Source organism: Thalassophryne amazonica, chromosome 12 (assembly GCF_902500255.1).
Source record: "Thalassophryne amazonica chromosome 12, fThaAma1.1, whole genome shotgun sequence".
In the NCBI taxonomy this organism is placed as follows: domain Eukaryota; kingdom Metazoa; phylum Chordata; class Actinopteri; order Batrachoidiformes; family Batrachoididae; genus Thalassophryne; species Thalassophryne amazonica.
The window spans coordinates 39,533,654-39,556,387 of NC_047114.1; the positions used below are offsets into that span (position 1 = coordinate 39,533,654).

The 22,734-nt window shown below is 42.2% G+C and overlaps 1 protein-coding gene across 1 annotated transcript in view; it reads right to left on the reverse strand.

The window, feature by feature from the left end:
• Positions 1-2,729: 2,729 nt before the first annotated feature.
• LOC117521472 (peroxiredoxin-6-like) overlaps positions 2,730-22,734 on the reverse strand; it is a 35,299-nt gene continuing 15,294 nt past the window's right edge. Inside the window, exons 3-5 of the mRNA XM_034182775.1 lie at positions 13,275-13,424; positions 12,967-13,113; positions 2,730-3,076 (exon numbers count right to left, since the gene is read on the reverse strand). Coding sequence (XP_034038666.1) covers positions 2,948-3,076; positions 12,967-13,113; positions 13,275-13,424 — 426 coding nt within the window. The 3' untranslated portion in view covers positions 2,730-2,947. The remainder of the gene's footprint in view (positions 3,077-12,966; positions 13,114-13,274; positions 13,425-22,734) is intronic.

Below are 22,734 nucleotides of genomic sequence, written 5' to 3' on the forward strand. Positions count from 1 at the left end.
GCGCTTCACTTTTTCCACATTTTGTTATGTTGCAGCTTTATTCCAAAATGAAGTAAATTAATTTTTTTCCCTTCAATTTTACTCACAACACCCCATAATGACAACATGAAAACAGGTTTTTTGAAATGATTGCAAATGATTAAAAATAAAAAACTAAGAAATAGCATGTACGAGGTCTATTAGAAAAGTATCGGACCTTATTATTTTTTTCAAAAACCATATACATTTGAATCACATGTGATTGCGTCAGACAAGCTTGAACCCTCGTGCGCATGCGTGAGTTTTTCCACGCCTGTCGGTTGTGTCATTCGCCTGTGAGCAGGCTTCGAGTGAGGAGTGGTCCAGCCCCCTCGGCGGATTTTCATTGTCAGGAAATGGCGGAATGATTTGGGCTTTTTTTCCATCAGAATTTTATCAGAAACTGTTAGAGACTGGCAGCTGGAAACAATTCGAAAAATTTATCTGGCTTTCTGTGAAAATTTTACGGGCTTCACAGAGAATAAGGACTGTTACTACAGCTTTAAGGACGCTCGTCGCGCCGCGCTCCGTGCCGCCATCGAGAGCCACAAACCACCGGATCATTTCTAAACGGATGGCTCTGTGGAGCCGGGACCGTCGTGTGCCATTTCTCTGGTTATCACAAGAGCTGGACATCAACCATTTTCCCGGCAGATTTCACTTTTAACAAGAGATTTTGTCATGGAAAGCCGAGTGGAGGCTTCGCGTGTCATGATGGATTCGCAACTGGAACGAGACAAAACCACCTCCATTTTGGTCTCACAGGACGGCTTTGAGATGGCGTTCAGACAGCTGTCGGTGGTTTTTCCATCGAGTGATTATCCGAGAAATTGTGGATGTGCCTGGACATGCCAGAACATGTCTCGTGAGGCTTCATCACGGTGTTGCTGTGCGCCATGCGGCACCGCCGCGACGCGGGAAGCCTCCGCTCCTCTTTCCATGACAAAAACTCCTGTAACAGTGGAATGTGCCGTTCATTTCCAAACTGGACGCTGTGTTTTATCCGGGACGTCGTCTGACTAGCACAGGAATTGTGAAAAGACGTGGACATCAGCACTTTTTCGGCACATTGAGACAGACGTGCGGAGGAATTCTTCCGGAATATGATGCCACAAGCTTGGCGCATCTATCTTTGGGCAGTTTTGTCCATTCCTCTGTGTAGCAGCCGTCAAGCTCCATTAGGTTGGATGGGGAGCATCAGTGCACAGCCATTTTCAGATCTCTCCAGAGATCTTCATTCGATTCAGGTCTGGGCTCTGGCTGGGCCACTCAAGGACATTCACAGAGTTGTCCTGAAGCCACTCCTTTGATATCTTGCTTGTGTGCTTAGGGTCATTGTCCTGCTGAAAGATGAACTGTCACCCCAGTCTGAGGTCAAGAGCACTCTGGAGCAGGTTTTAATTCAGGATGTCTCTGTACATTGCTGTATTCATCTTTCCCTCAATCCTTACTAGTCTCTCAGTTCCTGCCACTGAAAAACATCCTCACAGCATGATGCTGCCACCACCATGCTTCACTGTAGGGATGGTGCCTGGTTTCCTCCAAACATCACACCTGGTATTCACGCCAAAGACTTCAATCTTTGTCTCATCATACCAGAGATTTTTGTTTCTCATGGTCTGAGAGTCATTCAGGTACCTTTTGACAAACTCCACGTGGGCTGCCTTTTACTAAGGAGTGGCTTCTGTCTGGCCACTCTACCATACAGCCCTGATTGATGGATTGCTGCAGAGATGGTTGCCCTTCTGGAAGGTTGGCAGGTTCTCCTCTCTCCACAGAGGAATGCTGGACCTCTGTCAGAGTGACTGTCTGGTTCTTGGTCACCTCCCTGACTAATACCCCCATCACACTTAGTACGAATGAACACGAGCCATGCTGAATCAAACAGGATGTGGGGAAAAAACAAAATTCATGCCACATCTGGGAGGGACTAAGAATTGTGGAGGACATCTGTCCAAACACCCAGACTGCGCTCAGGCCTGTCCCAACCGATTCGTGCATTGCGTCTCCGAACGCAGTACAAATGTACATGGAACACATTAGGATTACCCAGACAGCTGTCAAAATGCAGTGAGAATATGACAAATACACTTACATTGGTGTACGAATGAGGTCTGATTGCGGGTGGAGGAAATATAATACAGCAGTAGTCTTGGTGCGTTTGGGCACATTCGGGACATTCGGCCACCGTTCAATGTGGCAGAAACTTGCCGAACATCCCCCCAAACGTGACCAGAATGTCATGAATGCCATTTTCACACCGTCTGATTGTTTAGAATGCAGTAATACTGCAGTAAGACAGCACTTCAGCTGCTGTTCAATAGTGGTTCCACCTCGACTGCGCCACAGCTGTTTTGAACACGAGCAAAACATTTGAGGCGGCCGCATGACTGTGCCAAACTGTAGACTGCTCTGAGAATGCTGTCCAACATTTTTGAATGCACCTCCACACACCCCGAATGGGGGTTATGTATACTTACTTATGTACATATGGTTTCTTACGTAGTAGTTTTTTTTTTTTTTTTGAATAAATTTGCAAAAACCTAAAACAAAAAAAACTTTGCATATTGTCATTATGGGGTGTTGTGAGTAGAATTTTGAGGGACAAAAAATGAATTTCATCCTTTTTGGAATAAGGCTGTAACATAAAGTGTGGAAAATTTGCAGCGCTGTGAATACTGTCTGGATGCACCATAAATAAAAGTGATTCAAACATTTTCACCAATTTTATTGCAAGTTCAGATTTTGTACATTTTTATTACTGACCACACTTACAGATCCAGCCCGTGTGTCCCTGCGGAATTTCACTCAGCACAATGTGCAGTACACAACTGTGATGTCTTTAATAGACTGGTGTGACGCAGTTCCAACAATTATCAGGGTCCAGCACTGAAAAGTGTTGTTTCTCAGTGATCTGGACTCTCTGTTCTTATGGCTGAGGTGTGTAACGCAGGTACTTTTTCCCAGAAGGCAGGTCTTTGTGGTAAACACCAGCACAGAATAAAGATGCTGCCTCCTCTTCTGGCATGTTGGGAGGAACCATCACACAATCTCCAGGCTGTGGACAGACAAAAATTAAATGAAGCTGACATGATACAGTACACCAGTATGTGTGTCATATCCATTTTCTGGTTCAATTTGTTATATTTGTGTCTGGTCCATAAGTATTTGGGCATTTGTGCAGGGCTTTTTTTTTTTTTTACATCTACTCCACCACAGTGGAGTTGAAATAAAAAAAGATGTGGTTGAAATAGAGGTTGTTAGATTCAGTTCAAGGGGTTTAATGATACCACTTATTATTTAGGAATTACAGCCATTTATGTAAATAGTGCAGCCTGCAACCAAACAGACACACTAAATATTATTTCAGACCAAATGCTGTCAGAGCAGGGCATCTCTCTACTTTCAAAAAGTTCTTGAAAACCTGTCTCTTCACCGAGTACCAATCTTTGAACAACCCTAACATTCCATACTCACATTTGTCATGCAGTTATTTTCTTTCTCTCTACTTTTCATTGCCTTCTCAAATTTTACTCTGGTAAAATTACTCGATTAGTATGTATATGTAAAGATGGTATTGATTGTTATGCTGAAGTCTCCTCCTGACTAGCTTCATTGTGATTCCTCACTTGTCAGCCTCTTTGGGCAAAAGTGCCGTCTAAATGAATGTAATGTAATTATTTTTAGTACAACCCCAAATCTGGAAAATTGGGATGTGTGGAAAGTGTGATTAAAAAAAAAAAGACTTGCAGAGATTCTTACACTTTGTCATTGCAGAGAGTATGAACCCAAAATATTTCATGTTGTGTCTGGTCAACTTCTTTTCATTTGTTAATATACATCCATTCCTTTTTTTCAGGCACATATCATGTTCCAAAAATGATGAGACGGTAAAGTATTTAACCACTGTGTAATGTGTTTAGCACTGAGGATACAAGCAATGAAGTTTTTCGTGTGTTATTTCGTCCCCTTCTGATTGCAAACACATCTTAAGGTGTTCAACAGTATGGGGTGGTTGTTGCATTTTTTTCTTTAAAAATTCTCTACACATTCTCTATTGGGGACAGGTCAGGACTGCAAGCAGGACAGTCCAGGATCTGTAACCTCTGCTTCTGCACCCATGCCTTTGTAATGTGAGCAGAATGTGGTTTTGCATTGTCTGTATGGACGTCCCAGGAAAAGATGTCAACCTGAAGGTAGCATATTCTTTCTCTGAAGTCTCTGTGTACAGTAGTGTTCAGAATAATAGTAGTGCTATGTGACTAAAAAGATTAATCCAGGTTTTGAGTATATTTCTTATTGTTACATGGGAAACAAGGTACCAGTAGATTCAGTAGATTCTCACAAATCCAACAAGACCAAGCATTCATGATATGCACACTCTTAAGGCTATGAAATTGGGCTATTAGTAAAAAAAAAAGTAGATATAGTAGTGTGGCATTCAGTCAGTGAGTTTGTCAATTTTGTGGAACAAACAGGTGTGAATCAGGTGTCCCCTATTTAAGGATGAAGCCAGCACCTGTTGAACATGCTTTCTCTTTGAAAGCCTGAGGAAAATGGGGCGTTCAAGACATTGTTCAGAAGAACAGCATAGTTTGATTAAAAAGTTGATTGGAGAGGAGAAAACTTACACGCAGGTGCAAAAAAAATTATAGGCTGTTCATCTACAGTGATTTCCAATGCTTTAAAATGGACAAAAAACCAGAGACGTGTGGAAGAAAATGGAAAACAACCATCAAAATGGATAGAAGAATAGCCAGAATGGCAAAGGCTCACCCACTGATCAGCTCCAGGATGATCAAAGACAGTCTGGAGTTACCTGTAAGTGCTATGACAGTTAGAAGACGCCTGTGTGAAGCTAATTTATTTGCAAGAATCCCCCGCAAAGTCCCTCTGCTAAATAAGACGTGCAGAAGAGGTTACAATTTGCCAAAGAACACATCAACTGGCCTAAAGAGAAATGGAGGAATATTTTGTGGACTGATGAGAGCAAAATTGTTCTTTTTTGGGTCCAAGGGCCGCAGATAGTTTGTGAGACGACCCCCAAACTCTGAATTCAAGCCACAGTTCACAGTGAAGACAGTGAAGCATGGTGGTGCAAGCATCATGATATGGGTATGTTTCTCCTACTATGGTGTTGGGCCTATATATCGCATATCAGGTATCATGGATCAGTTTGGATATGTCAAAATACTTGGATATGTCAAAATACTTGAAGAGGTCATGTTGCCTTATGCTGAAGAGGACATGCCCTTGAAATGGGTGTTTCAACAAGACAATGACCGCAAGCACACTAGTAAACGAGCAAAATCTTGGTTCCAAACCAACAAAATTAATGCCTCGCAGATGTGAAGAAATCATGAACAACTGTGGTTATACAACTAAATACTAGTTTAGTGATTCACAGGATTGCTAAAAAAGCAGTTTGAACATAATAGTTTTGAGTTTGTAGTGTCAACAACAGATGCTACTATTATTGTGAACACCCCCTTTTCTACTTTATTACTAATAGCCCAATTTCATAGCCTTAAGAGTGTGCATATCATGAATGCTTGGTCTTGTTGGATTTGTGAGAATCTACTGGTACCTTGTTTCCCATGTAACAATAAGAAATATACTCAAAACCTGGATTAATCTTTTTAGTCACATAGCACTACTATTATTCTGAACACTACTGTAGTTGGTATTTGGAATTCCTGAATGAAGGGAAAAAGTAAAAAAAAAAAGTCACAATTCGTTGAGAAAAGGCTTTATCACCGAACAGCCTGCGAAGCAAGAGCGCAAAAGGAACGAAAGAGGAACTTAACAAAACGGAAGCTAACGATCTTGACGCTTTAAATGAAACATGCCTGGAGCCACAGCTGGAGCAGTGTGTGTCTGCACTTCTAAGTTCCAGGACTCGACGCTGGGATGGAGCTCATAGAGCCTGAGTCGTGGAGAAACTGCAAACAGCAGCTGTGGAGATCTGTGTGCATGTCGGTGGACCACCTGCTCTAGTTCCTCTTCCAGAACAAAAGAGGGATCATCTCCTTCATCATCAGAATCCTCACTGATGACATGCTGCGCGCTCCATCTTACAACAATTAAATTAAAAACTGGTGTTCCGTGGTCACTGCTGTATCACAGTATTACGTTACTAAGTTTTGTATGTATATATATATATATATATATAGAGAGAGAGAGAGAGAGAGAGAAGATTAATTCTGGCCTATATAAGGTGCCTGAGCCCATTGAAGCTGACCCCCCCACCCAGATAAAAAAAATCCAAGCAAACAGGCTGAGTTTGCCCTGTAATTTCCGGCGGTACATGAAGGCAGCCTCAGTGCTTACAAACCAGCTTCTGCACTGTGTGAAAACATTCAGCTGGTTGAACTGAGTCAAACTAAACAATAATGCTACAAAAACCAAACAAACGATTATAAAACGTACGACAGCAAAACGAAACACGGACGAATAGCCCTTCGTTCAAATTTTTCAACAGTTTAAAAATCCTGACAAAGCGCAAGCTGCAGGAAAGAAGTTGTGCAAAGGTTAAACGGTGCCAACGAAAGTCCAGATTTCTTGTTTCGTTAGGGCTTCGTTGCCCTTCGTTAAGTGCCCTGTGACTGGGCCATAAATAAAATTTTAAGTGGCATTTGTGAATATATCTCCATATTGTAGTGCTTGACAAAGATTTCCAAAAGTATTCTCTTGCCCATATGTTATATCAGCTATTGATGAATGACATTTCTTGATGGAATGCTGTCTGTTGGATTAGAGATAACAGGTGTTCATCTTATGGGCCAGTCATATCGGTGGTAAAAACCACCCTGCCACAAATTCAAAACAAATTGTCCTCAGTGTGCATGCCACATTCGCTCAACTGTCATAGTAAAACCAAGTGTTAGTGATATGTTGCGGGCTGAAAATCAGTCGTAGAGCATATCCTAAACACATTTAAAATACAAATGACAACTCCCATGACTCCAGAATGCAGTGACTAGTTTATTTACGTGTGCCATGGTGTATCCATCTCTGTGGCACAGAGGTGGACATGTCGGAGGCTGGTACAATGACGTTGGAGAGAAAAAACACTTAACTGAGAAGAGGAGGGCATGAAAAAACAAACAACTCTGCTGCTGAAATTTGGAAAGTGGTCCATGTGAAGAGCATGATACATCAAAAACATACGTTCAAATTATTATTCATTTTTTTTTTTTAATCTGCATTCAGATCCATGGACTATTTTGCATGCAACAATGTTGGTCAGCCAAAGGTGCAAAGTGCATTTATCAAAAGCCTCTTTATACACACCTTCATGCCAGGACATAAACAGCAGAAAACTACTTGTACACAGACATCGTGTGTTCACCCAACTCTGATATAACCTGAGATGATTCCTGATCATTTTACAGAAAGTAAAAGATGCAAACTATTAGGATGTGTGCATTCTGCGTATGGTGCATTCCAAAGCGACATTGAGGATTTCAGGCAATTATTTCACCCCACTTCCCCATACAAAGCCTGTCTCTCCAAAATAATTTATGCAGTAATGGATTTATTAATCAATCATACTGCACAAATGATGAGAAAAGCAAATATTTTGCAGCTTTCACAAACTGGTGACCACGATTCTTGTTTGTCAATAATGTGAGAAACCTACGACTCTAATTATCCAATTAGTAATAATAATATGATACTAAACAGTCATGTCAGAGACGTTTGCTAAGTGGACCTGTGTTGTTTGCTTGCAAGCTTCATTAAGCTGTGCTTCTGCACATCTCTGCATCACAGATGCACTACTTTTGGAAATATGTCAATTAGGATGTTTCATTTAAAATAAAACAGATTTGTCTTGCAGCAAAAGAGAAAGAGTCCATGTTAGTCAGACAAAAACATTGACAATAAAAACACTGACAACAAACATATGCAAAACAAAAAAGCATGACACAGACACAAATGGGTACTCACAAGCTTACTAAAAAGACTAAAAACAGGAATCAAGAGAAACCATTAAACAACCACCAGCATAAAATCAGTATGCAAAAGGCAAATAAATAATTCCATAGATAAACAAATACAACCCCTGGCAAAAATTATGGAATCACTGGCCTCGGAGGATGTTCATTCAGTTGTTTAATTTTGTAGAAAAAAAGCAGATCACAGACATGACACAAAACTAAAGTCATTTCAAATGGCAACTTTCTGGCTTCAAGAAACACTATAAGAAATCAAGAAAAAAAATTGTGGCAACTTTAGTTTTGTGTCATGTCTGTGATATGCTTTTTTTCTACAAAATTAAACAACTGAATGAACATCCTCCGAGGCCGGTGATTCCATAATTTTTGCCGTGGGTTGTATGTGCAAACCCTGCTAAGATTTGTTCAAGTGGACAATCGCACCTGGAACAAGAGCAATCAGAGATTTCTGACATCCACCAATCTGAATCCAGATCACCTCCAAAATTCAGTGAAGTCTTCCATCCCCTAGTATCGATCTGTGGTGCAAATTTGTTGAGAATCCGTGAAGTAGATTTGACGTAATCCAGACAGAAAAATAAACGATGATTTTATTAATAATAATGAAGAGTGGGAGTCATCACTTGTGATGCAGTTGACTATCTGCTGTAACTCTTTGGTGTACAGGGACTCTAACCTCAGCTGTGACTCACCAATCAATTGTCAGACTACCAACCCATACCGCCAAAGAAAAAGAAAATAGATAAAATAGTGTTAACATGGTTAACACTATTTTATCTATTTTCTCACTATTTCACACTATTTTATCGTGAAATCAGTGATGAAAGTTTTCCAGAAATTCCCGGAAATCCAGGTTTTTACTTGCGTGGTGAACGTTTCCAGGTAATTTATGATAGCATATGCCAGAATCCTTTAATGTTTCACGCCCAGACAGTTGGTGACGATAATGCACCATGTTGACTTGCAAACCGCCAATAAACTTGAAAGAAGGGTTATTTTTGTTTTCCTGGCCTGCGTCAGATTTAGTCTGTGGTCTGTCTTCATGAAATTTGTATTTGTAAAATTGTTTGGAAACCTCTCAGATGAGACGCCACAGTGGATATTAAGTCCAACTTTTTCATGACCTGATCAGAGGGTTGAAGGATTAATATTAGTCAACTTAGTGCTGAAGTACTGTGATCTTTACAGAAATCAAAATTTTGATATTTGGAAAACAACTGAAAACCCAGACAGCTGTACAGTAGTGTTCAGAATAATAGTAGTGCTATGTGACTAAAAAGATTAATCCAGTTTTTGAGTATATTTCTTATTGTTACATGGGAAACAAGGTACCAGTAGATTCTCACAAATCCAACAAGACCAAGCATTCATGATATGCACACTCTTAAGGCTATGAAATTGGGCTATTAGTAAAAAAAGTAGAAAAGGGGGTGGTCACAATAATAGCAGCATCTGCTTTTGATGCTACAAACTCAAAACTGTTATGTTCAAACTGCTGTTTTAGCAATCCTGTGAATCACTAAACCAGTATATAGTTGTATAACCACAGTTTTTCATGATCTGCGAGGCATTAATTTTGTTGGTTTGGAACCAAGATTTTGCTCGCTTACTACAACCCCTGGCAATAATTATGGAATCACCGGCCTCGGAGGATGTTCATTCAGTTGTTTAATTTTGTAGAAAAAAAGCAGATCACAGACATGACACAAAACTAAAGTCATTTCAAATGGCAACTTTCTGGCTTTAAGAAACACTGTAAGAAATCAGGAAAAAAAATTGTGGCAGTGAGTAACGGTTACTTTTTTAGACCAAGCAGAGGGAAAAAATATGGACTCACTCAATTCTGAGGAATAAATTATGGAATCACCCTGTAAATTTTCATCCCCAAAACTAACACCTGCATCAAATCAGATCTGCTCGTTAGTCTGCATCTAAAAAGGAGTGATCACACCTTGGAGAACTGTTGCACCAAGTGGACTGACATGAATCATGGCTCCAACACGAGAGATGTCAATTGAAACAAAGGAGAGGATTATCAAACTCTTAAAAGAGTAAATCATCACGCAGTGTTGCAAAAGATGTTGGTTGTTCACAGTCAGCTGTGTCTAAACTCTGGACCAAATACAAACAACATGGGAAGGTTGTTAAAGACAAACATACTGGTAGACCAAGGAAGACATCAAAGCGTCAAGACAGAAAACTTAAAGCAATATGTCTCAAAAATCGAAAATGCACAACAAAACAAATGAGGAACGAATGGGAGGAAACTGGAGTCAACGTCTGTGACCGAACTGTAAGAAACCGCCTAAAGGAAATGGGATTTACATACAGAAAAGCTAAACGAAAGCCATCATTAACACCTGAACAGAAAAAAAAACAAGGTTACAATGGGCTAAGGAAAAGCAATTGTGGACTGGATGACTGGGTGAAAGTCATATTCAGTGATGAATCTCGAATCTGCATTGGGCAAGGTGATGATGCTGGAACTTTTGTTTGGTGCCGTTCCAATGAGATTTATAAAGATGACTGCCTGAAGAGAACATGTAAATTTCCACAGTCATTGATGATATGGGGCTGCATGTCAGGTAAAGGCACTGGGGAGATGGCTGTCATTACATCATCAATAAATGCACAAGTTTTTGTTGATATTTTGGACACTTTTCTTATCCCATCAATTGAAAGGATGTTTGGGGATGATGAAATAATTTTTCAAGATGATAATGCATCTTGCCATAGAGCAAAAACTGTGAAAACATTCCTTGCAAAAAGACACATAGGGTCAATGTCATGGCCTGCAAATAGTCCGGATCTTAATCCAATTGAAAATCTTTGGTGGAAGTTGAAGAAAATGGTCCATGACAAGGCTCCAACCTGCAAAGCTGATCTGGCAACAGCAATCAGAGAAAGTTGGAGCCAGATTGATGAAGAGTACTGTTTGTCACTCATTAAGTCCATGCCTCAGAGACTACAAGCTGTTATAAAAGCCAGAGGTGGTGCAACAAAATACTAGTGATGTGTTGGAGCGTTCTTTTGTTTTTCATGATTCCATAATTTTTTCCTCAGAATTGAGTGATTCCATATTTTTTTCCCTCTGCTTAGTCTAAAAAAGTAACTGTTACTGACTGACACAATTTTTTTCCTGATTTCTTATAGTGTTTGTTAAAGCCAGAAAGTTGCCATTTGAAATTACTTTAGTTTTGTGTCATGTCTGTGATCTGCTTTTTTTCTACAAAATTAAACAACTGAATGAACATCCTCCGAGGCCGGTGATTCCATAATTTTTGCCAGGGGTTGTAGTGTTCTTGGGGTCATTGTCTTATTGAAACACCCATTTCAAGGGCATGTCCTCTTCAGCTTAAGGCAACATGACCTCTTCAAGTATTTTGACATATCCAAACTGATCCATGATACCTGGTATGCGATATATAGACGCAACATCATAGTAGGACAAACATGCTCATATCATGATGCTTGTACCACCATGCTTCACTGTCTTCACTGTGAACTGTGGCTTGAATTCAGAGTTTGGGGGTCGTCTGCGGCCCTTGGACCCAAAAAGAACAATTTTACTCTCATCAGTCCACAAAATATTCCTCCATTTCTCTTTAGGCCAGTTGATGTGTTCTTTGGCAAATTGTAACCTCTTCTGCACATGTCTTTTATTTAACAGAGGGACTTTGCGGGGGATTCTTGCAAATAAATTAGCTTCACACAGGCGTCTTCTGTCACAGCACTTACAGGTAACTCCAGACTGCCTTTGATCATCCTGGAGCTGATCAGTGGGTGAGCCTTTGCCATTCTGGTTATTCTTCTATCCATTTTGATGGTTGTTTTCCATTTTCTTCCATGCGTCTGCTTTTTTTTTTCTTTGTCCATTTTAAAACATTGGAGATCATTGTAGATGAACAGCCTATAATTTTTTGCACCTGCGTATAGGTTTTCCCCTCTTCAATCAACTTTTAATCAAACTACGCTGTTCTTCTGAACAATGTCTTGAATGTCCCATTTTCCTCAGGCTTTCAAAGAGAAAAGCATGTTCAACAGGTGCTGGCTTCATCCTTAAATAGGGGACACCTGATTCACACCTGTTTGTTCCACAAAATTGACAAACTCACTGACTGAATGCCACACTACTAGTATTGTGAACACCCCCTTTTCTACTTTTTTACTAATAGCCCAATTTCATAGCCTTAAGCGTGTGCATATCATGAATGCTTGGTCTTGTTAGATTTGTGAGAATCTACTGGTACCTTGTTTCCCATGTAACAATAAGAAATATACTCAAACCTGGATTAATCTTTTTAGTCACATAGCACTACGATTATTCTGAACACTACTGTACATAAGGTTTTTGGATTAAAGACAGGTAGCACAATACGAGTTATGTGAAAAGACTCCAATGGGGTGGAAAAATTGACCTGACCCAACAAAAAAATTATTTATTTATTTATTTATTTGAGGTTTTTTTTTTGATGAGTAAATAGACCTGAAAATGCAACAGAATGCATTTGAGAGCATTTGAGATTTCAAATGTTCCCCCCACCAGGGGCTTCGGGCTTTTGGTCCTTGCCAAAAATGTTCACGCAAACACAGGGAGAATATGCAAACTCCACACAGAAAGGCCGTAGGTAGGACGTAATCCCATAACCTTCTTGCTGTGAGGTAACTGTGCTAACCACTAAGCCACCATGCTGAGTATCATATTGTGAATCCTTTATTTAAATGTTAAGAAATAAAATTATAGTGGTGCCAAAGAAAATTCTTTTTATGACTTAAATCTTAAAAAACACAGAGAACGTACAGCTTTAAGCTTTGCTCCTCCCCCATATCATTGGTGCCCCCCTATATCCAATGTCTCTGTTTTCTTCAAGGAGACCTGCCCCTCAGTTTAAGAGCCACAGGAGGATGACACATGGTCCATTCCTGAAATGTGTATCCAGAAGCAGCTGTAGTACCACTAGCTGGTTGGTTAATAGGTGGTAGTTCATACCTGCCAGTCAGCAGGTGTTGCCACCCGTTTCTGTGCCGTCAGCTGGAGTGAGTCCACCACCCGTAAAATCTCATCAAAGTTCCTTCCTGTGGTGGCAGGGTAGAGCAGTGACAGCTTTAGCCGTTTGTCAGGCCCGATGATAAACACCTACATGCACAGAAGGGACATAACGGGGAATAACAACCACACTTAGACAAAGTGCAACTTCTACAGTACGACGAACGTTAGCTGTCAGCATAACATACATACATACATACATACATAATGAGTATGTGCATTTGTAAAGCGAGAAGTGTGTAAGGACGCACACAGCGGGCAGTCAGCGGCATGCCATCTTTGTCCTTCTCATCTGGGTCCAACATGCCTAGGGCCACTGCCAGGTCCCGTTTCCTGTCCGCAATGATGGGGAAGGGCAGTGAGCAGCAGTCAGACTCCACACAGTTGTAGGCCAGGATGTCCTAGTTAGTGTGCATAAACACACACACCCTCATTTAAATGTCCGAAACATGTCAGTGGCCAGCTGATGGCGCTCTCCTCCATTCTCATGATGAAACTACTGAACATAATTTGACAACAGAACATATTAAACCAGGGGTAGGCAACCTGTTCCAGAAAGAGCCATGAGGGTGCAGGTTTTCTTTGCAGCCACTGACTCCACCAGGTGATTTTACTGATTAATATCACTTTGAGCAGATGGAATCAGTTAATCAGTGAAATCACCTGGTGGAGTCAGTGGCTGCAAAGAAAACCTGCACCCTCATGGCTCTTTCTGGAACAGGTTGCCTACCCCTGTATTAAACAGTCAAACCAGGTTTACACAGTTGGGCTCTCCTTGTTTCTAGTTAAATTAATGAACATGATACATTCAACATGCCTGCACAGTAGATGTACCTCAAACCAGAGCCGATCCACGTTTATTGTCCGGACTCTTTCCAAACACTTTTCAGCTGAAGAAAATGATGACATGCTACAAATAAAATTCATTACCGATATCTGTAAATTTTCTGAGTCACTTTAGCATTTACACTATTGTGTAAATAGACATTTAAAAGAAACCTGAACTACAAGGTGGTCTTGGGGGATCGTAATTTACACACTGTTGTAAAATATTTTTGCTGATAGTTGAGGTTCCTGTTGTGGCTGGCGTGCCTGGTTGGCTTTTGTGTGTCTTTTGTTTCTGTCTTTTGGTTTTCTTCCCAGGTGGTGCGCATTTGGGACTGAGTGGCTGTGTAGCTGAGTTTATCAGGACCTCACCCTGATCACCTGAGGCTGATCACCTGCGGCTCGTCAGCACTCACAGCTGTGGTGCATCTACATGGATTGGAACATGGTGGCATTTAAGACTGGAGTACACAGTGTGTATTTGCCAGAGACTCGACCTTGTGACCAGACGGGTGAGATCGTCGTCTCAAGAGCCATCTCATCATCAGTGGATGCAGAGAACGTCCAGGTTTGATGCATGGTCTGTGAAAGAGGAGGGGGTGAGGTCTCACGCTCGTCAGCACACTTCCTGAGGTACGTTAGATTTTGTGACTAACATTTATACAGTCAGTAAATGTGGTGTCCCTCACACCTTATTGTATTGAGCTGTTATGTTGGTCGTTTTAATTAGCTTCCACTGCAGTGTGTTTGTGAACAGGATGTTCCATGCCTGCAGGGTGGGAAGCTGATTAGTAATTAAGCCAGGAAGTGTTTGCTGTTTGTACACCTTTGAGCGTTCTCTCTGTGTGTTGAGTGTGGACTCACAAGATGATTTCTTCATTCACAGACTCGGTTTGTCGCGGCCACCTGGGGGGTGTCGGCGGGGTCCTGGGGTCCGAACTGGTTCTGGCTCCGGACCGTTAGCGCTGCTGGGAGCGCACCGCAATCCACCACGCCAGACCGCGCACTTTTATATTTATCACATCACTGTTATGTTTATTAAACTCTGTTATCCTTTGTACCGTGCTCTGCTTATTTTATACTGGGTCCTTCAAACGCTGGTCGGTTCTCCGGGCTGCGTCCGACACATAACAGTTCCCTTCCAAAATCTTTGACAATGTGTAAATTATGTTGGTGTGTTATTTTGGTGATTTTTTTTTTTTCCCTCAGCCACCATACAATTCAGGCTCATATCCTATTTTGAGTGAATGTCAGTGTTTTCACCTCTAAAACAAAAATCCATATTTTTTCCCCAAAAAATCATCATTTTAGAATTCTGTGAGGAATAATTGTGAACAGTGCTTAGGTAAGCCAATCAAAACTATCTGAATCAAAATCCATCAGGAATTGACAAAGAAGAAGCATTTTGGGTGAATTTCACACTTTTCACCACATAAAAAAATGTCTACGAGGTCTGTCCGAAAAGTAACGGACCTTTTTATTTTTTTCAAAAAACTATATGGATTTGAATCGTGTGATTGCATCAGCCAATCTTGAACCTTCGTGCGCATGCGTGAATTTTTTCACGCCTGTTGGTTCCGTCATTTGCCTGTGGGCAGGCTTTGAGTGAGCACTGGTCCAGCCCCCTCGTCGGATTTTCATTGTCAGGGAAATGGCTGAGTGACTGCCGCTTTGCTCCATGAAAATTTTTTCAGAAACTGTGTGAGACAGCCAGGTGGAAACCATTCGGAAAATTCAGATGGCTTTCGGTGAAGATTCTGTTGGCGTCACACAGATTAAGGAGGATTACAACCGGATTAAAGACAGCCCGCAGCGGCGCAGGGCTCGCCGCGCTTCGAGCGGCCATCAACAGGCTGAAATGACCAGATCATTTCCAAAGTGAAAGCTGTGTTGATCCGGGACGTCGTGTGACTACAAGAGAAATCGCAGAAAATGTGGACATCAGCACTTTTGCGGCACATTCCACTGTTACAGGAGATTTTGTAATGAAAGACGTGCGGAGGAATTCGTGCGTCGGGAAGGAGCCGCTCATGGCGCACAACAAAAAACACCTCCGTGTTGGGAACCATTCGGAAGATTCAGACGGCTTTCGGTAGCTTTTCAGTCGAGTGAGTATCCGAGAAATTGTGTAACAGCTGGGCATGCCACAACATGTCCTGTACACTTCCAACACGGAGGTGTTTTTTGTTGTGCGCCATGAGTGGCTCTGTCCCGACGCACGAATTCCTCCGCACGTCTTTCATTACAAAATCTCCTCTAACAGTGGAATGTGCCGCAAAAGTGCTGATGTCCACATTTTCTGTGATTTCTCTGGTAGTCACACGACGTCCTGGATCAACACAGCCTTCACTTTGGAAATGATCTGGTCATTTCAGCCTGTCGATGGCCGCTCGAAGCGCGGCGAGCCCTGCGCCGCTGTGGGCCGTCTTTAATCCGGTTGTAATCCTCCTTAATCTGTGTGACGCCGAAAGAATCTCCAACGAAAGCCATCTGAATTTTCTGAATGGTTTCCACCTGGCTGTCTCACACAGTTTCTGAAAAAATTTTCATGGAGCAAAGCGGCAGTCGCTCAGCCATTTCCCTGACAATGAAAATCCGACGAGGGGGCTGGACCAGTGCTCACTCAAAGCCTGCCCACAGGCGAATGACGCAACCGACAGGCGTGAAAAAACTCACGCATGCGCATGAAGGTTCAAGCTTGGTTGATGCAATCACACATGATTCAAATCCATATAGTTTTTGAAAAAAATAAAAAGGTCCGTTACTTTTCGGACAGACCTCGTATATCTTGTGTACAACTTAAAATGTCATAATTCTGTGAGGGATAATTGTGAACAGTGCTTTGATGATAGAAACAAAACCGTCAGAGTCTAAATCCATCAACCGAAGAAGAAGAAACATTTTCTATGAATTGTTAGTGGATGAATGACTGAGGCTTTGCCATGACATCAGCTGATCAGGGCCCGGTTTCATAAAGCAGTCTAATCTTCTTTAGCCATATAAACTCACTTAGTCGACTAATTTTTTGACATTGGTCGTTGCACAAAGTGCTTAGTCGGCTAAAGTTTCTCGTTACCCAATTAAAGTTTTTAGCCTGGTACAGAGGGGCTAATCTTATTTTAGTTGACAGAACTTCAGTGTCTTACCTCAAAAAAAGTGACTATCATGTACCACCACTTGATGGAACACTCAAGAGCACCCCAGCGTTGCTCATTCCTCCATAAAGAGAACTTCTTCCGCTTTTGGCCATGGTTGCAGTAGATGACTGTTTGTGACAGTTCTCACATTAGCCACCGGGCTTCAGTGTTATGCCAAGTAGCGTTGTGTGCGCAAAAATGCTTGACGGAAGTGCTGTAAGTATATGGAACAAGAACTGCTAGGCTAAGAGGTAATCATGTCATTCTGCAGTTGGTATGTGTCTGTAAATATTATTAAAGCCAGTTAACGAAACAAAGGCTGGATAGTTCATAACAATGACCAACCTGGATGTAAACAAAACTCAAACGTATTGGAGGTGTTTCTTGCTAATGACACTCACAAGGCCAATATGCCCGTGAAAATCATTAACTAATGTGAGACAGCTAATCTACAAGTTTAGCCATCAATGTGAAATGGTGTTTAGATGGATAATGTTGGGCGACTAGCCGTAGTCAACTAAATTTAGTAGACTAAGAGATTAGACTGCTTTATGAAACCGAGCCCAGACCTTTGGTCTGGATGAGCTAAAATGAATGCCTGCTATGTGACAGACACAACTTGAATGAGCAGGATGCGTAACAATCTTCTACATCATGACAGTAATATATATGATTGGTCACGGTCAGCTATGCTTACTGTGATAAGAAGTGGGGGGGCTGGGCCACATTCATGAGCTGCAGGTGAGCGCACCAGAATAGCAGAGATGTTCAGAGAGGAACAGCTGCTTCTGGAAGTGGCCGAGCTGCTGTCACCCTGGCTGCAGTTGCAGGACATCAGGACTCCTGTTTGAACTTTCTGGGCTTGTGCATTTAATGTTTTTTGGGAGGGCACAAGTCTACAAGAGCAGAGTGCGTAGTAATGTCATTTTGAATCTATTTTTATCTCTCCCTCACCCATTCTAGGAGTTCGTTGATGTGCTTACAGGGAGGAAACAAGACGGCATGCTTTCATTAAATGACACACTACTCAGTTCCAGCTCCAACAGCGCACATATATGTCTTTAAACCGGCAAAATCTTTCTGCTAAATGCTGTGCTGTGGGAATGTGATGTCATATGTCCATCAGAGCCAGTACAGACGAGGATGTATCTTTGCCAAATCAATGTGCAAATTCACCTCAGATCTGCTGTGGAGAGTGAAAAAACAAGGGAAAAGCAAAAAGGACTTATACTGTTATTGGAGAATAAATCAAATAGAATTTAAGAACGCGGACACCAAAGCGTTGCTGTTCCAGCCCGTGAACGATCCCTGTGCGTAGCTCGGAGGACAAAAGTACCATATAAGCTGTGGATTATATACTGGATGTGGAAGATAGCACAACAGATCCTGCAGGGATATCATTATGCAAGTCAGTGCGTGTGCTGTATGCGCTTTATTGTTATTATTTTTTTTATTTTATTTTGCCATTATTGGACACAGTGGAGAACTTTCCACAGTCTATTCACATGGATAATAGCAGGATATTAAGAGCTGAACACTTTGTGCGCAAACGTGTCATTCATGTACAGCTGCAGTACCAACTGCGACACTCTCGTTTGCGTGTTTGGTCGCTAATTTGTGTCTCCAACTGCTCTACAACAGTCACGCCCAGTGCGATAGGACCCTAAGCCACAGTGTGATAACACAATCTAATGTTTCATGCCATGTCAAGCACCTTCCAAGTCCTTCAAAATGCGAAGAAAGTCAGCAGGGGGGCAAAAATCATATCCATGTGCATTTGAATGGTAGAAGAGGTTCAAAAATTGATGGGGAGGGGTCTCGAAGACCTTCAGTGAGCAGAGCAGTGGACAATATTGATTGTGACGCACATAGGATGCGCATATTATCACAGTATGCTTGATTGCTGAGGAAAGTTCCATCACCACTCAATATTAAAATGTGCAGAGTGTGCACAAACCGTTTGTCTGACAAGGAGAAAGGGGAAGAGTTACTATCTGCAAAATCATTATTTACACTCTTGAGGACAGTCCACACCTGCTTGGTGGAATCATTCATGTCAATAAATTGTAGATATTTGAATGTGATGCCAAGGTCAGCATCACAGACAACTTAATCGAAGACCAAGTAATCAGCAGAAAATTTTGTCATCTCCAAGAACAAAGACAGCAAGGACAGTAAGCTTGAAGATCCTCTGGTGCTTTGTGAGATCACTCCAAAACAAGAGGAATTTAGTGAGTCTGTTTCAGGCCATCTGGTCTGTGCTTATCTCCAAAGAATAGAGTGAAGCAGACAACAAACTGTCTCCCACTGGATGGGACACCAGTCTATCATAGGTTACTTCTCCAGCCAAGGCTGGTACTGATTTACAGCTGAGTGAAGTGGATTGATGCAGATGAAATGTCTCCTCCAAGGACACAAACAGGTCTCAGAATAAGGTTATCAGATTTATTCTGGGCCTCTCACCACAAAGTCACATTTGAGCTGTGGAATTTAATAAAGCAGGAATGATGGCAGTGGAACATAGAGTGCATGGAGCAACTCCATTTAAATCATGTTCAAGAGCTCCACCCTGCCTAAAAAATCTGTTCCAGAATGCCATGGGCAATGAAAATTAATCTGTTTGCTCATTTTATATTCCCATAGTGAAGGTGTTTCACAGAAAATTGTCTAGTTAACTTTGTAGTTCATTTTTGAAAAAAAAAAAAAAAAAGCAGCCGAAATTAGACAAGCCCAATAAAAAACTAAGAAAAAGTAAAAGTAAGTAAACTAAGTAACTAAGTAAAAGTAAAGCTATCTCATGCCAAATATTTTAGATAATGAATCAAACTTATTCATTACCAGTTAATTTATTCTTAAAAATATCTGTATTATTGCTGTTAGAAATTTATTTAGTTAAATTATTTTGCTATTTATCAATCAGATGGTATATTTTTAGTAAAGTTACCTTCAATTGTTCATATTGGTAGCATTGATTTATTCTTCATTCATTCATCTTCAACCACTTATCCGGGATCGAGTAGCGAGGGCAGCAGCTCCAGTAGGGGACCCTAATCTTCCCTTCCCGGCCCACATTAGCCACCTCTGACTGGTGGATCCCAAGGCATTCCCAGGCCAGTTTGGAGATAATCTCTCCACCTAGTCCTGGATCTTCAACCGGGGTCTCCTCCCAGCTGGACACGCCTGAAACACCTCCCTAGGGAGACCCTCAGGAGGCATCCAGACCAGATATCCGAACCACCTCACCGACTGCTTTCAATGTGAAGGCGCAATGGCTCTACTCCTCACGGATGACCGAGCTTCTCACCTTATCTCTAAGGGAGACACCAGCCACCATCTTGAGGAAGCCCATTTGGGCAGCATGTACCCGCAGTCTAGTTCTTTCAGTCATGACCCAACCCTCATGACCATAGGTGAGAGTAGGAAGGAAGATTGACCAGTAAACTGAGAGCTTTGTTGTGTGTTGGGGGGGTTTGGCTGGACATTTTGGTGTTATTTTCTTTTCTGTGCTCTCCAGGTGGTATGCAAACTGATTTATTGTCTGTGGAGAAGGTGCTGGCAGAAGAGTCCTTCACCCTCATCAATGTGATATGCAGCACCTGTGGATGATGCTCACGTGCAACCTTAAAGACTTTCAGCTGAAGCAGATAATGAGATGGCGTTCTGCATTTAAGCCATGTGTGATTCGAGCAGAATTGCCGGGAACTCGACCTTGTGATGTTCGTTTGTGAGACGCTGAGGACCGCGCCTGGGTTTGACACATCGTGCCTGTGAAGGAGGACGGGTGAGGGACACATGCTGTCAGCACACATCAGAGGTGATTGATTGTCTGAATAAATGTTAATAGTAATGTGGTATTTTGTTACGCAGTATATTTGAACATTGATGAGAATTGTGCAGCTCGCTTCTCACTGCCGTGGCGTGCGGACTGATGATCCTCCACCTGTTGTGAGAAGCTGCTCATTTACATAAAGCTTAAAATTCAGACCTGAATGTGTTGCTGATAGTGTGTGCCTTTGAAGGATATTAGTTATAGCTGCTGACTTACCTCACCTTTTCTATCCTTCACAGAATCGGTTTGTCGTGTCCACCTGGGAGGTGTTTGGCGGTGAACGTGAGTCCAGAAGCACCGGGCTTTGATCCCTTTGGGCGCTGGAGAGCGCGCCGTCCTTCACTCCGCCAGATAAACGCACTTTTATGTTTGTACACAGAGTATTGCACAAAAGGGGGAAAATAAAATTTTGTTTTTTCTGGAACCGCTTTCTGGTTATTTAGCGCTGGGTTCAGTCAGACGCAGGTCCGCTCCTCAACCCGCGTCGGCACATAACAGGCTTAGCTTTTCCGCTCAACTCACTTTTCATCACAACAGTATGGTAGAGTGAATGCAACGCCATCCCTGCTGCGCTGATTTTGATTCAGATTCAGAGATTCAGATTCTTTGTTGTCATTGAAACAACGAAAGGTAAGGTGCAAGCCTTCAGTGCAAATATAAACCTGTGTAAACCACATGCAGACTTGAAAGGTCTGAAGAAAAGAAACATAAACATAAAATTTAACCGAAAGAACAGAGTGCTAATTAAAAAAGAATGATAAAGGGCTGAATGTCTGTTTTGTTTCACCTGAAGTCTATGATTAGCTCCTTGATCTTGGCTGTATTCAGGAGAAGGTTATTTTCTCTACACCACACCGTCAGCTGTTCCACCTCATCCCAGTAGGCAGACTCATCTCCAGTGATACAGCCTACCACTGAGGTGTCATCCGCATACTCAGTGAAAGTGTTGCTGGTGTGGATAGAGGTGCAGTCAGAGTTGTAGAACGTGAAGAGCAGCGGGCTTGGCACATAGCCCTGAGGGGAACTGGTGCTGAGTGTGAGAGTTGTGGATACGTGAAAGCCAGTCCTGATTGTGTGTAAGCAATCTGACAGAAAGTCCTTAATCCAAAGACGTGTGGAATGATCTTCAGTAGTTTCCTCACGAGGCCATGGGGGAGGATGGTGATGAATGCTAAACTATAATCCATGAGGAGAAAACGGGCGTATTTACCCTGTTGCTCCAGGTGGGTCAATGTGGTGTGGAGGGCAGCGGTCACAGCATCCTCTGTTGACCTGTTAGCCTTGTAAGAGAATTGGTAATGCTCTGAAGTGGGGGTTATGAATGACATAATGTGACTTCTAACCAGTTTTTCGAAACACTTCATCACCACCGGTGTGAGTGCAACAGGTCGGTAGTCATTGAGGCTCGTTATGGGGGATTTCTTGGATAGGGTTGACACCCTCACCCTCACCTCGTGCTTCCCCACCGTGAAGTTGCTCTCGGCTGCTGGTGGCGACATGGCTGCTCCTGGTGCCACAGTTTCAACATGAGCAAGGAAGAGATTTAACTCTTCTGCGAATGCTGGGTTTATAGTTGGTGAGGTGCTGGACCACCATCCATGCCTGCCTGCTGTCGTTTCTGTCCAGGTGGTCGTCGTTCCTCCTCCTGAAATCCTCCTTGGCCTTCCTTATGCCTCTCTTCAGATTGGCGCAGGCTGTGCTGTAGAGAGCCCTGTCACCAGCTTTGAAGGTGGAGTTTCTCTCCTTCAGCAGCTGCTTCACCTGCCTGGTCATCCAGGGTTTCTGACTGGGGTAGACCCAGATGCATTTCTCCACTGTGACCGTATCTACATGTTCTTAATGTAACACAATCCAGCATCTGCAAACACATCCAGGTCTTCATCCTCAAAGACGTCCCAGTTGGTGCTGTTGAAGCCATCC